Here is a 14959-nt window from a genome sequence, read left to right on the forward strand (position 1 = left end):
CTAATATACTTTGGCTGGCACAATCGGTAGTACTCGTCACCGTCTCCTGACTAGATGCGAAAAGGTTGTTTTCTTCGGATTTCGTTGCAGGAAAGCGTTTAGTACCACCAACCTGGTACGGGCTCCAGAAGGGACTGTTCGCGATCAGCTATTCAATTTCCACCCACTGACCATTAAGCCATCAACACGGATGCCTCAACACTTTGGTTTCGGGTAGTGTTGGTGCGGATATCTTCATTCCCACAATAAGTGGACTGGCGTAAAATTGAGGGTTTATTCATCCATTTCTCCCTATTGTGTGAATTAAAAGGTCTCCCTCTTAGCTCGTAAGAGTTATGTGCGTTCCCATTTGGGATGCGGCCATTACGTTTACTTGAGCCTCTTCGCCACAGAATGGCTACCAACGTTGAAGGGGTTATTTATAATAGGGCTAAAATACTTTTAGAGGGTAATAGTTTTAACCAGTCTTATTATTCTTGTTGCCTAAAAAAATTTTGTAAGGCTCGTCTTTTAGGCTTTGTAAGAAAACCTTTTCATTCACATAAAATTTCTTTTAAACTTGTTATTGGTGTGCGAATTACCACTTAAGTAGTTACTCTTCATACTTTGCAAAGAATTTGCTGGTTGAGCAGTCAGAAAGTAAAATGTGTTCAAGTGTTAATGTTCTGTTATATCAATTAGTCTGGGTTATGTTTGAAGTCACAAGTTCCCTTTAAGTATGAATAATTAATGATAAGTAGGTGTATATTAAAAAATAGGTTATAGTTTAAGTTTAAAGTACCTAAATAGTGAATGCAAAAGTCCAATTTAAATATAAAATACCCCAATGCCTTAGCATAAGCGAATTTCACCGATTTGTTTTCTTCGTTTTACTTTAAAATCCTCACCATACTTTCTATATTAATAAGAAATGTTCTAGAAAAACCCGAGTGCTTTTTTTTTGTTATATGAGTAATATACATATGCATTTTTCTTTGTTCTTTTAAAACTTTTGAAATTTCTTTTCCTGTTGCATGTTTATAAATTTGTTTGGATATCGATTTTACATTGAACTACATTTGCACTTGCCTTCATCTTTCTATGCCGTTGGCAATTGTTCACGCCTATGCTCAATTGAATATTCAAAGAGAGGTTTGTTCACAATCATTGATTTTTAATATTTTTTATTTTTCTGCTTTCATGTAATAAAAAATATGGCATTTCAACGATTGAACTAAGGCAAGTCATATATTCGCTTTTGCAAATCAATTATGTACTTATTTATATTGGGTAGTCGAAAAAGTCTTTTCGCATTTTGTCAATAGATGTCGTTGTAGTCGTATATCTCTAGTGTTACCGCATATGTATATAGATTCATTTAACCAAAAAAAAAATAAATTCGGGAAATTTGAGAAAAAGTTACAGCTGTTCAAAAATGAGTGAAAATAATAAAGAAATTCACTATATTTATAAGCAGCCATGACATCGTTAAGGAACTTAACATTCATCATCAAACGGTTTTAAACATTAAAAAAAGGCTATCTACAAAAAGAAGCTCGATGTTTTGGTACCACATGAATTGTCTGTGAAAAATTTAATGGACCGAATTAACATCTGCGGTTCTTTGCTGAAACGAAATGAAATCGAATCAATTCTCTAAAGAATGGCACCAGGAAACGAAAAAGGGATCAAATACGACATTAATGTGCGAAAAAGATCATGATACAATCATGGAGAAGCTCTACAAATTTTTGCAAAGCCAAGATTGACGACTCGAAAGCTTATGCTGCGTGTTTGGTAGGTTTGTAAAGGAATCATCCACTATGAGCTGCTCCAGCCTGGTCGAACGATTGATTCTACATTTTACTGACAACAACTGATGAGTTTGAAGCAAGCAATCGAAAAAAGCGGACAGAACTGATCAACAGAAAGGGCTTCGTTTTCTATCAGGACAAAGCTAGACCACACACATCTTTAATGACTAGACAAAAACTGGGGAGTTTGGATGAATAAATATAAAAAAATAAATTGAAGTTTGATTAGAAATACGAAAAGACTTTTTCGACTACCCAATATTTTGTAAAATAAGAGTTACATCCTTACACGAAAAGATTGGCTGGCACTTCTTACACGATGCCGGCTGATTGGATTATTTGATAAGAAAACAAATTAGTGGCGTTTTAGTCTGTAAGCCTAAATACACAGTATGGACTATCATTAAATGAAAATACCAAAAATTGGCTTTTGGTAGACATTTCATACGAAAATTTTGCGTTTTCTTGTTTGCTTGATATTCAAATTCTTAATTTTATAAGTTTTTGTATACATTTTTTATGATAGAAAATTCCATGCCGCCTTAACTATTTTTAAGAAATATGTAACTTTCTATTTTATTTTTCGATCGTCAACTCCGGTATTTCGGACATGTTCCGGTTATTGTATTGCTGGTTTGCACAGAAAATTGCTACTATGTCCTGCCATATGACAAAAAATATATTAGCAATAACAAATATTTGAAACATACCAACTAAGTAAGTTTTAAAATATTTGGAATTTTTTTCAGTAAAAAATTTCGAGTCCTTATTAATATTCCTTTTGAGTTTGTTCTATCAAAGTTTTCTTACAACAAAAGTTTTATCTACAACTCATCAACAAGAGCATAATTAAGCTGATAAGCCAAAGTTGCACTCTTAAATTCTAAAAGCTCTCGGTTAATTGCCAACCTTCGCTCTACTACGTTGTAACCAATTGTATGTGTCTGTATTCTTATATATCATACAGTTGGAATTTTTTTGCTATGACGGTACCTTTTGTATTGCTACATATCTGTAGGTGCCAATAGCCATCAAAGTGCTTGTATGTACAAAATGGTAAAAAAAAAACAGAAATATTCAATGAAAAACCTGGGGAAAATTTTAGCGGGAAGTTTTGCTGCAACACAATACCAACGGCTATTTGTCTCGTTATCAGTTTCCAATAACGATACTAGAATACTAAAGTAAACGTAGTGAGAAGAAAAAGTGGGCAATAAAACTTTTCTGCTTATATAAAAAGAGTAGGTTGAACAGAAATATACGAACATGAATGTGTGTTCATCATGTTTCACTTGTTGCTGTGATCTTAGATATTTGCAATGAAGGATGTATAATATACTTTCACGCATATACACCATCCGCCATCAGATTTATTAATGTATGTATGTCAGCATTTGGGCTGTGCACAATACCAAAGCAACAACCTCCACCAAAGTGAGGAAAATAATGATATATCGGGTCCTTTCATAGGGACGCTACAAAAGTACACCGATAGGGACAGCAAACGAAGCAATATTTTTTCCCGTTCTTTTGTTATTTCTTTTCAGTAAGGTTTGCCATTTCATCATGGAAAGATATACGATCCAACAAAGAGTCGAAATTATTAAAATTTAGTGCCGAAATTCGGAGTCAGTGGCCTCAACTTTAAGAGCGATCGTTCTGTCAGATAAACAGTTGAGCGTCTAGTGAAAAAATTGGACTCCACTGGCACAGTACAAAATGTTCCCGGCTAAGGAGTCTTATAGAACACCACCAAGTTGGCATATTTTTGAAAACGTCCTCTGAAGTTTCAGGTTTTGTCCCAAAAAACGGATCCGACAAAAATAATATCTCTTTTTAATACGCTTTTATTAACTTCACTTGTATGTATGTTTGTTTGTAACTTATTTAAGTGGTACTGAAAACTAGAAGGAAGGCGATAGTAAGTTTAAGCAGCTCACCAAAAATATGCGCTTAAAAGTATGTAAAATCTATATAAAACTTGTTTTGGTGACATTTGAATAGCATATGTATATACTGAAAAATATATATATCCTTAAAGAAAGTATACTTTATATAGATATATGTATATATAACCGCGCACCAGAAGAAATAATATCAAATAATGCAAAACATGTGACTGGTAATAAACAAATTAATGCTTATAATAGAATTTTTGTAAACGCCTCCGAAAAGCATCTGTAATAGAAAACTCCTATTTTTTTAAACTTTGGCTGTCACGTCGAGTGAGCTTTTCAAAAATGGTCACCGAATCTAATGGAGGAGAATAGGACTTAAGTTATATTCGTTTATATTTCACAATATTGGTAAATCTCATAAAAGAAAAAATAGATTCTTTCAATATAAAATAAGAATTCGTAAAAATTTAAAATACACAAAGAAATATTCTACCTACCTAATATTTGAACCCCTCTACCTGAAAAAATGGAAAATGAGACAACCCACCTACCTAGTTTACCTACTTTCCGGGTCGACCACTTGAAGTAAAAATTCCTGCATTATTGTAAGAAAAGCGTGAAGTGCTTTGTGACATATTTTTCATATATCGAGCATTCCACGCTATTTTCACAGTAATGCACTAATTTTTCCTTCATTATTATTGTCAGTTTATACAAAGAATTATTTTTCACTTTTTAGTTTGATATGCTTTAAAAGCGTGTTTTTTAGTTTTTTTTTAAACTATATTTATTTACTTTAAAGAAAGCCTACTTTTTCCATACATTTTACACGGGAATTTTATCTTTTATAATAAAAAATGAATAAATAAAAATATATTTTTAAAATTGTTAAAAGATCTTAATTAACTTTTTTCATTAATTCCTTTAAAAGTTATTAGCAGTTATAAGTATACTCAAATGTACTGAGCATTTATACAAGAGTCATTCAGTGTTGCACATACGGCATGGTGTACCATACGAATACGGTACATTTGAAACACCATTTTTTTACTTTTAAGATTATTTAATTTGAAGACAAAAAAATTATTATAAAAGATAAAAAATCTGCTGTGAAATGTTTGTGAGAAGTGAAGTTATTTGGGCAAGGTTTAAAATTAAAATAAAGAACTTGTTAACATCGTCTGAAAAAACAAGAAAAGTCGGTTACTTCGGGTACACCGAACCCTTCACAAATACAATAGATTCCTTAAAGGAATTTCGAACGGTCAATTTGGATGGCAGCAATATGATATAGTGACTCGATTTGAAAAAGTTCTTCACAAATTGGGTCAGTGCTTTAGAGAATATCTCGTCAAATGAAAAAGGTTTCCACACAACCCTTAATTACGATTTTTCAGTTGGACTGTAGCTATAAGCTATCCGATATATGTAGGCCAGTCAGACAAATTTTTAGTGAGAAAAAAAGATCCTTGTCATTATTAGTTCATATGTTACAGACAGACGGACGAGCATGGCTAATCTGATCATTTATGTATACACTATATAGGCTCTCTGGCGTGTCCTTTTGGGTGTTACAAACATCGTGACAATCTTAATATACTCTGTTTTGTGTTAATTTAATTTTAATAGGTAGTTATAGACAAAGTACTTGCATTTCACATCTGTCAATGTGTTATTACACGAACTGTGAACATACAAGCTTCTACGAGTGTACAATGCAATGTTTTAAACCTTGGAAAGTCTACACAAATACCATATATCTATGCCATAAGTTTCTTTTTCATTCATTTCATTGTTCATTTCTCTACAAAATAATTATTATCCTAAACTATTTTTCATAGTTTCTTAGTGAATACACATTACTTACATATATAAATGTACTTTTATAACATTGTCACATTTATTGTCCTACACTGTTTGCCACAGGCTTTTGTTAATACTCATCCTTTATTTAATCAACAAGCGGACATATTCACCTATAAACATACATGTGAATAGGACTCACTACAACTTGTCGTCTATTAGTTTGTGATAATGTTCCATGCTGCTGATGTAGTCTTTGTTTGGTGGTTTGTAACACGTTTACCGTTTCGTTTTGTTCTTCCTTTTAATTTATTTTATTCTTTCACTTGTGTATTTTGCCTGTCACCGGAAAGCGGAAGTTAAGTAGCGGAAGAAAGTGTTAGGATGGTGTGCAAGTGCAAACAAAAGCTTTAAAGAAGCTACAAACACACTTCTATATATAATACGATGGATCTACTTGTTTCGCACAGCCATTGTACCGCAAATAGGCGTAACGGCAATGCCAACATTGTGCCGAAACTCAATTTACTAGGTTATAGTGAAACGGATGTTTTGTTGAAAACACAGTTGAAAATGCCTGAAAAATAAAGAAGAGCACAACGTTGGTTTATTTTGAAATTAACCTAACATTATTTAATATTAAATAAGTAACTTCTACGTATCAGTATATAAAATGGAGTGATTAGGGAAAGTATTTGAAATTAAATTCTGTTCTTGTATTAAAAGAGCATTTAAAGTTTAAATAATAGCTTTGTTATAAAGCACGGCAATTTTGTCTTTTTAACCAAATTTCGTGTGCGGAATTATTGTTATTGTTGGAAAAGGCTTTCGGTGATTTAAAAATACAATTCCACGAGTAGTACAAAGTTTTTAAAGACGATCGAGAGATCGTTGAAGATGTGCCTCATTCTGGACGACCTTCGATCTCTTCAACTGACAAAAATATTAATATAGTGAAGGATATGGTGCTCGAAAATCGTTAGAAGATAACAAGAGGGCTCGACATCTCTCGCGAATCCATTCAATATATTTTGGTGAACTTTTACCAAAAATAGTACCGTAAACAGGTCTCTTTGGACAGGTTTGATCGTACAAATTCTGATCCCACATTCATGGAGAGTATTATAACTGATGAGTTTGACAAGCAAACAAGTCAATAATCATCGCAATGGAACCGGTCTTTAGTCGATCGAAAAGTTTGATTTTGATCGTAGAGTTTGCATGACGGCTATATGTTATAGTAGGCCGATCTGAAAAATTTATTCAGATATTGCAGCACTGCTTTATAGAATATTTCATACTAAATTTGGTAAAACTACCTTGTCAGATAAAAAAGTTTTCCATACGAAAACTTGATTGACTTTATTCATAGTGGCCTGATATCGGCAGTCTCAACAAATTAGCAGCTTTTTGGAGACAAACCGCTAAATCAACTAAGCTTGTCACGTTGATAATTTATATATTGATTTTATAGAATATTCGATGTTGTTCAGCGTATATTATTCAAAAAGGCTTAACGATAAGTATGTATAAATGTGCGCTTATACAAAGAATAGACCGAATCTCAAATTCTACTGAAATCAAGGCAATCTGTAATTTATGTGAATGTTAAAAGTTTGCCAAAAGTTTACTTTTTCATTTGTTCATACGTTACGACATATAAATATAAGCCTAACACATTAGCACGAACTTGTGCAGGTATCCTTATCCATACGTATGAAAATCTATGCGTTTGTTAGTGTCTCTGCTCAACTGAGCTTTGGTTACGTAGAGATAATATTTGAAACAGTTAAAAGCAACAGCTGAAGCCTTAACATTTATACATGATGCTTAGTATTTACCCACACACACATAGTCTCTCTCCTGCTTCTTTTATAATTAGTATTATAAACCATCTTTTACTTCTTCGTGCCTTGCTAATGATAGGATTGATTTTAAAGTTATAACTACCGCTTATCCCTTTTTTCCATGATTTTTCGAATACTCGTATTTATCACATCAGCGGCACATATATATTTCAAATACTTTTATATCCAATTTTTTGCTATGCCTTTATATACGCTGACTTATCTATAATTTTCAAGCATTATATTAGGTAGTCGAAAAAGTCTTTTCGTATTTTGTAAATAGATGTCGTTGCAGTCGCATAAAGGTATCTGCAGTGCTACCAATTACATTGTGTCATACCATATAGTGTTGGAAAGATGAGATTTTAAGCTTCACTTAACCAGAAAAAAAATTTTAATTCGGGGGACTCACTTATATTTTAATATGTTATTTGGGGTTACTTAACCTCAGTATTATATTATAAAACCTCACCAAAATTTCTATAAAATTTTGTTGATGAATTACGAAAGATATTTTCACACTTTTTTATTAATTCAACGCAACGCAAACATATACGAACATCCATATACATATGTAGAATTTTCTAATAGGGATGGTATGATTTATAAGAGTCGTTTCAGCCATTTTTAATATGTCATGATCTGTAATTTTTTTCATTGTATTCAGTAATGTTTACAAGTTCATCATGGAAAGATATACGTAAAAACAACGTTTACAAATTATTTTATTCCATTTAATTATCAAAGTAATTGTTCTCCATTGCAACTTTTCGTGCGTTTTTGCCATTTTATGGTGCTAATAATCATCCTGTTCTCGATATTCGTCCAATTGTTGACATTTTTTTCGAAATTTTTGAGCTTACATTTTCTTTGCATACGGTTCAAGTGCCAATAGAAGAACCGTAACAATTAACTCACTTGTGTGGTATTTATGATTGCTTTACCGAAATCCAATAATATGGTCAAAATTCCTAGTCACGTGTATGCTTAGTACTGCATCTTTGATATCCACCTCTAGCTCGCCACTTTCATCAAGTTCGTTACAACATGTAGGCGTACCACAGCCTTTCAATTTCACCTGTTGCTGTGATATTGGAATTCGATGAGTTATATGAATGCACCACTATGACCTTTGAACATTTCAAAGTCAAAGCTATTTTACTGTTGTAGTCGCACTAGGAACAATAATATTGTGTTTGTTCAGCACTAGTCGCTTGACTCTTGAATGCAGGATGAAGCTGTTGTCGTGCAACGAAATTCATTTGCGATGAAATCCACATATTATCACACTTAAGCCAAGGCTGCCTTGTTAAGCTGTGATTGCTTGCTTGATTTGCAGTTTAATTGAGCTCTTTTTCGGATTACTAAGTTTAGCTGACTGACTGATAATTTACCTCAGACCGCAAGCATATCGATTTTGTATTCCACATACCCTTTAATCTGCGCTAAAAATTACCAATCGCACATCAAAGTAACCAAACACAATGCTTTGATGGCTAAATGTTTAATTTGTTTTGAAATTGAAGAATTTTCAAAAAGGAAAAATTAAATAGCTATAAAAAGGGTTTTTATTGCCGTAAAACACAAATTTACACTTCCGTTTCCAACGTAGAAATTCTAGAAGAATAATGAATTTGAAACATGAGCTCAACTTTGTGGTTAACAGCTTGTGTAAATTTTCACTTCCTTTGGCCAATTAAGAGGGCTTAGAACACTTAATGAGTATACAGAGAAATCATTGGTCGTTTTAAAAATTTCGATTCTCGCTTTTTTGAAAATTTCATTTGTACTGAGTAAATAGCTAGTTTTGGTCTTTTACATTAATTAATTCTTTTATATTTTGGTTTCTCCCTTAAAAGCGTATTCGCTTGGCGCATTGCTGTTAGTTCAAGTTCACCTTCCCTTTAGATATATTGTTACCAATTTACTTTAATTTTGATTTTCATACGATTCATGACATTAAAAGGCAACCCATTATTTCTTGTGTATTGTTTTGAATTACTTGTAGCTTTTGTATTTTTGATTACTTTTAGGGTCAACTGCGCATTTGAGTTTCGAGCAGCCGGTCATTTCTATTTTTCGTAATTACTTTTTGATTTTCTATAAGTCCTAACTAGGTCTGTTTTGCCAATAATGTGTGCGAAATGCAAATTATGTGAATCCTGAAAATTACTGTCTTTTGAAATTATTCATTCGATTATTTCTAAAAAAATCGTGATAGGGTAAGTTTCGGTATTTTTTTGGTGGAAATTTGAACCCAAAATGGTTTTGTAAAGTATTCGTTGCGAACTTGAGTTGTTATTATAGTTGCGAACTTTTCTTTCTGACCTCTGATTTTGGGAAGTAGGATGCTATTTATTTATTTATGTTGTTGTATTATGAATGAACGAAGCAGGAGCAGAAAGTTGTATGTTATACTAATCTGTAACTTAACTTGATGAAAATTGTGAAAACTTTTGATTAATTCTTTTTTGGAAATAAAACCGAGGGTCGGTCTGGCTTACTAATAAATTTCGTGTTACCATAAGGGCCACCATATTATTAGTATTTTGTCTGCTTCATTTATTTATTTATAATGAAATTCTGAAATATTAACTATTTCAGAAAATCGCATTTGGACAACGCCATTGCTTATGAAATTACAGAGTGTTAATGTGAGCATGACTGAAAAAGCAAAAAAGATTGCTGACTGATGAAGGGAATGAAGTGGTGGTAGTTGTTCCATCTAACATGAATATTAGTTCAATTATAAGTAAAATACAAAGCATTCAGTATTGATTGTATTTATTAGTTTCCATTTACGACCAGTTTTCCAGTCATCACCATCAAAAACCTCCGTCGTGATGGTCATCAGAGCCTTCTTCGATTCAACTTTTATATCCTCAATTGAGTCAAAGCGGTGTCCTCGGAGTGGTCATGTGTATTTGCTGAATAGCCAGAAGTTACACGAAGTTAAATCAAGCGAATGCGGTGGTTGCGGCACGATATTAGTTGAAAATGTGGCGAAATATCACGAATAACTAATACAATATAAGGTAGTGCATTACCGCACTTCTTTGTTCAATAAATTCAGACATAGTAAAAATCAAAGAATTCACTTTTAGAGCCACACAAAACGACGCGTATCTCAAATAGTAGTGAATATTTTGACGTGAAATTTGGCGAAGTATAAATAAAAAATTCACTTTTCAATTTGATCACAGAAGTGCTATATATTTTTTGTTGCTACAAGTAATAAAGCAGGGACATACGTATACATATAGTACATGTATGCATTCTTGTAACTAGGTTTACTGTCAGACAGTTATTCTTTGTGGTTTGTCGTTAAAGGGTTACATGGGTACGAGTTTCAAAAAATCGATTTTTTTTTATTATCTCATTAAATTCTACAACACATTTAAAATTTGAGAACTTGTGCACTCGAGGCTAGCTGGGCTAAGTGTGCCGTCTTTAAACGCGTTTTTCTCGAAACAGTGTTTTTGAAGTCGACTGGAAAGATTTGTCGAGCACAACTCAACCGATCTTAATGAAATTTTAAATACTTTCAGTTTTTTTCTTCGTCCAAGTTTTAAGTTAAGGTTTTAACTAAAACACGTATTTTTTCACTTTAGATTATCCTGTAAGGAGTTATCATGCCAACGTGAGCCCAAATATTTTCCAACGGCTCCGTAATGGCCGTTTAAAATATTTAATTTCATAATTTCTTTGTTAGTAGTGCATGTAGGTAACAATAAAAAAAGTAATAAAATATTTAATTTTTTATAAGAGAAGAAAAGTTGTTGAAAAAAGGCCTGAGGGCGGTTTATTACTTTGGTTCATTATTAAATGATAAATTGGTTACGAGATACCTATATGTGATATATACTATATATGTATTGAGTGATGGGTTGATGCCTCTCTTTATCGTTCACTCAAATAACGAAGAGTCAGGCGATTTAGGATTATAAAAAATTAGAGCTGTAATACACATTGTTGCTTTTTACAAAAATAATAATGTTATCTTTTATTGTGAAATTCAGGTCAATTTAAAAGCTTTACAATTTAGTGAAAAAAATAATTTCCTTAAAGGATTTATTTATTGTACATTTTTAATTAAGTTATCACATTATATAAATTATCATATTGTCACATCGGACATAAAGAATCGTATCGAACCCAACAATTTGTAGTTGGATTGAATATAAGGTGTTCCAATATTTCTACTTTAGGTTTTTTTAAAGGCGGCGATTGTAGTCCTCTTTCTTCGTCAACAATATCCGCAACTACTTGCAGAAGGTCATCTATGTCGTCGTAGCTCACTCTTTTCAAGGAATCTTTGCTAATTGATGATGCTTCTCCGTTGGGATTATTTAAAAAGTCCAATATTTCTGCAACAGAAGATAACCCGTTTTCCTCGGAATTAGAAGGGGTGATCGCCGAACGCTTCTTATCTTTGGCTCGTCGATTTTTGAACCACACTTTTACTTTTAATTCATCTACTCCGATACGTTCCGCGATTTGTCTCCTACGCGCACCTTTGGCAAACTTACAACCTCTGTATTCGGACTCTAACTCGTCCACTTGCTCACGACTATATACTGTTCGTATACAGTTGCGATTATCCGTTGCTGAAATTGTTGTAGCCGGTGCATACAGTTGATTAACTGGCGGCGGTGATTGTGAAGAAGTTTGATATATATGTGGATTACCATATATAGATGTTGGCTGTATAATACCATAGGTATTATGTGGTGCATACCCATTTGGTGGGGCGTTACCATAATAACATTGTGCCTGAAATAAATAAAAATAATATGATATGTGAGTTTGTAAATTTAGTATATTAAAATTATTTTAATATTTTACTTACGAATGCTGGAAAGGTGGTGCCGGGAAACATTTTTTTTAATTTGTTGTAATAATTATCGAAACTTAAGATTCTTAAGATTTTTTAGATCTTTCCTTCTCGAAAGCTGGTTTATTAATGCCTTCAGGAAGAGTGGTCTGCTTCTTTTATACTATTATCTACAGCAACTACGCGGTTTTAAGTTTACTATTATGTTCTCTTTTATTTAAAATTAGCTTTGTGTTTTCCAGAAGTAATTATTTTAGGCCAACAGAAGTAATTAAGCCGTTCATCAAAAATTCAAGGTTGTTTGCATATCTGCTGTTGTTGTTGCTTCATAGATTACCTGCGAGTTCCAGGTAAAAATTGTATAGATTCCCACAACTGTGTGGGTTTTCCTGTTTTTTTTTAAGGAATGGTTCGCTTATGTCTCAAATTTTCTCATGCAATGACCTTGTTGAAGAATAGAAGGTTTTGGAAAAGGGTTAGTTCATTAACGATCGCTTACCGACACAATAAAAGTCTGTTCTCGAATGTTTCTGAACTAATACTCATTACGTGTGGTTGATTTTTATGTCAGAGTTTCTTTGAGATATTCTATTGTACATAAAACAAAACATTTTCAGAAATGCGACATGTTTTTCGTCACCTGAAATGCAAAATAACGTAACAACATTTTCGAAAATTTACAGTGGCATGAATGAAGCACGAAATAAAATGGAACATGAGTGAAAAAAATTTTTTGAATTTGAATTTTAGTTGATAACAATATGAGATGAGATCTTGTTATTATTTATGCTACGTATTATATATTTTCCTTACTAATTTCCTTTTTCGTTACTAAACTATTATCACAGCATTTCTTGTGTGACAACTATGGGTACGAAATTAAAAACAAATCGATTTTTTTTATTTTATTCTCTTAATGTATATATATTTAGGAATACACACAGAAAATTTCATATCGTTTCGTTCAATATTTTTCAAGTTACATGCAAATTTGGCAAGACATTTCAGAGATCGTGGAAGTGCATTCCAAACTTTAAACGCGTTTTTTCAAAATTGAGTTTTCCAAGTAGGTGACGAACATTACTCGAAAACGGCTAAATCGATTATTCTCAAATTTTTGTAATAAATTTAATAATTAATCGAAGATTTCTTCTCACCGTTAAATATTAAAAAAAAAAAAAACATTTTAAGGCCGAAATTGTGGCCAAAAATCGAAATTTTTTTGAGAGATGCAAATTGTGTCAAAAAATTTATTTTGCTTATTCCTGAAATTGGTTACTAGATTTAATATTATCATCTGTTGATTTTTTTAATTTCAGTGGATCCAATTTAGAGATTTGGTGGTCACCGTAAATCATCTTCTTTGAGATATTTATTTGGGAGATATTTTTACCAATATTAAGTCTTAAATATAGTTAAAATATACCATAATATGTGTAGAAATTTGTGGATCAATAAATTTAAAAGTTTTCTCAGAAAAAAATTCTGCAAAATTTTCTTTTTTCAGTCTTCTAACTATATAAAACCCCTTAAAATAACTAAATGAGAATGGAATACTTTTAATCCATTCGTATAAAGGCGATGAGCACGAGATGCAGCGCTTTATGAATGATTTTTCATTATCAGTTGCATGGGAAATGTTTTATTGTCTGAAACCGTATCAATTTTGATAGTTTTACTTTCTTGATATGTGATAATCATGGCTTGACTCCATTTGCTCTTAAGCCTTTAGAGCCCTTTCAAATTGTATGTAGCTTATACATATGTACATATGTATGTACATACATATATCAATTCCTTTTCTTCGTTTCAAAACCACTAGCATTGTATTTATTCAAACTTCGGCAACCGCATTAACTTTTCTTTCTTTCCTTATTTTGAATTTCAGGTACGTTTGGAATAGACATAAGTTTACACGCAAGGTCAATTATGTAAGTAAAATTAAACTTAAATTAAACTATTATATTTGGTACATAAAATACTGGTATGCCTGCCTATGTATTCCATTCACCAGTGGCCGAAAAGTTCCACACCCACAAGCTCTCGTCCTTTTGTTTCGCTTAACTAAGTAAATAGTATCTCATTATGTAGAACAAGGCAACAATGTGAACACAGGTATAATATATTTTACCTGTCGGTGTTCGATTGTTGTAAATTTAATTGCTTGCGGCTACCTGTTTTTTTTTTGTTTTCAATCTTATATTTAATTTTTAGTTTTAATATGTTAAATACGCTGATATTTGGTAATATATTGCCATATTGCCTTCAATGAAAAACTTTGATTATCAGCTGCTTATGAATTTTATTCTACATAATTAATGCGGCTAAGTATTCAGTATTGAGTGAATCCTCAAATGGGGTGTTTTTGCTTTATTTTTTTATTATAAATTGGTATACCAGGTTGTTTAATAAATGTTGTCGTTTGACAAGAAAAACAAATGTTTATGATTCAAAATACACTTTATTCAGTATAATATCCCTGAACATTAATACACTTGCCCCAACAATCCTCCAATCTGTGAATCCCATTCCTGAATTGAGAATCCGAAAGGATATGCATACATTTTTTGAGTTTTGGGAACAAATGGAAGTCGCTGGGGCCAAATCTGGTGAATACGGTGGAAGTTCCAGCAACTCGAACTTTAATTCATAGATTGTAGCCATTGTCAAAATGCTCTTGTGACACGGCACATTGCGCTGATTAAAAAAAGGGTTGTTTTTCTTCTGCAAACCGGGTCTTTTTTCATGAATTTTTTCCTTCAACTGATGAAGCAGAATTAATTG

At 32.3% G+C, this 14959-nt stretch overlaps 1 protein-coding gene across 1 annotated transcript; it reads right to left on the reverse strand.

Annotated features, from left to right (window-relative positions):
- Positions 1-11466: 11466 nt before the first annotated feature.
- Positions 11467-12220, reverse strand: LOC120773812 (homeobox protein Hox-B1b-like). Its single transcript, XM_040102919.1, has 2 exons — positions 12191-12220; positions 11467-12114 (listed from the first exon to the last, which is right to left on the reverse strand). Exons 1-2 carry the CDS (start codon positions 12218-12220, stop codon positions 11467-11469), a joined length of 678 nt encoding a protein of 225 aa, XP_039958853.1.
- Between the last annotated feature and the right edge of the window lie 2739 nt (positions 12221-14959).

Source organism: Bactrocera tryoni, chromosome 4, assembly GCF_016617805.1.
Source record: "Bactrocera tryoni isolate S06 chromosome 4, CSIRO_BtryS06_freeze2, whole genome shotgun sequence".
In the NCBI taxonomy this organism is placed as follows: domain Eukaryota; kingdom Metazoa; phylum Arthropoda; class Insecta; order Diptera; family Tephritidae; genus Bactrocera; species Bactrocera tryoni.

Excerpts from the sequence above, each read along its gene's own strand:
- LOC120773812 (XM_040102919.1), bottom strand. The coding sequence starts at position 12,220 with ATGTTTCCCGGCACCACCTTTCCAGCATTC. Across the intron at positions 12,115-12,190 it reads GCACCACCTTTCCAGCATTC|GCACAATGTTATTATGGTAA; the intron begins GTAAGTAAAATA and ends TATTTATTTCAG.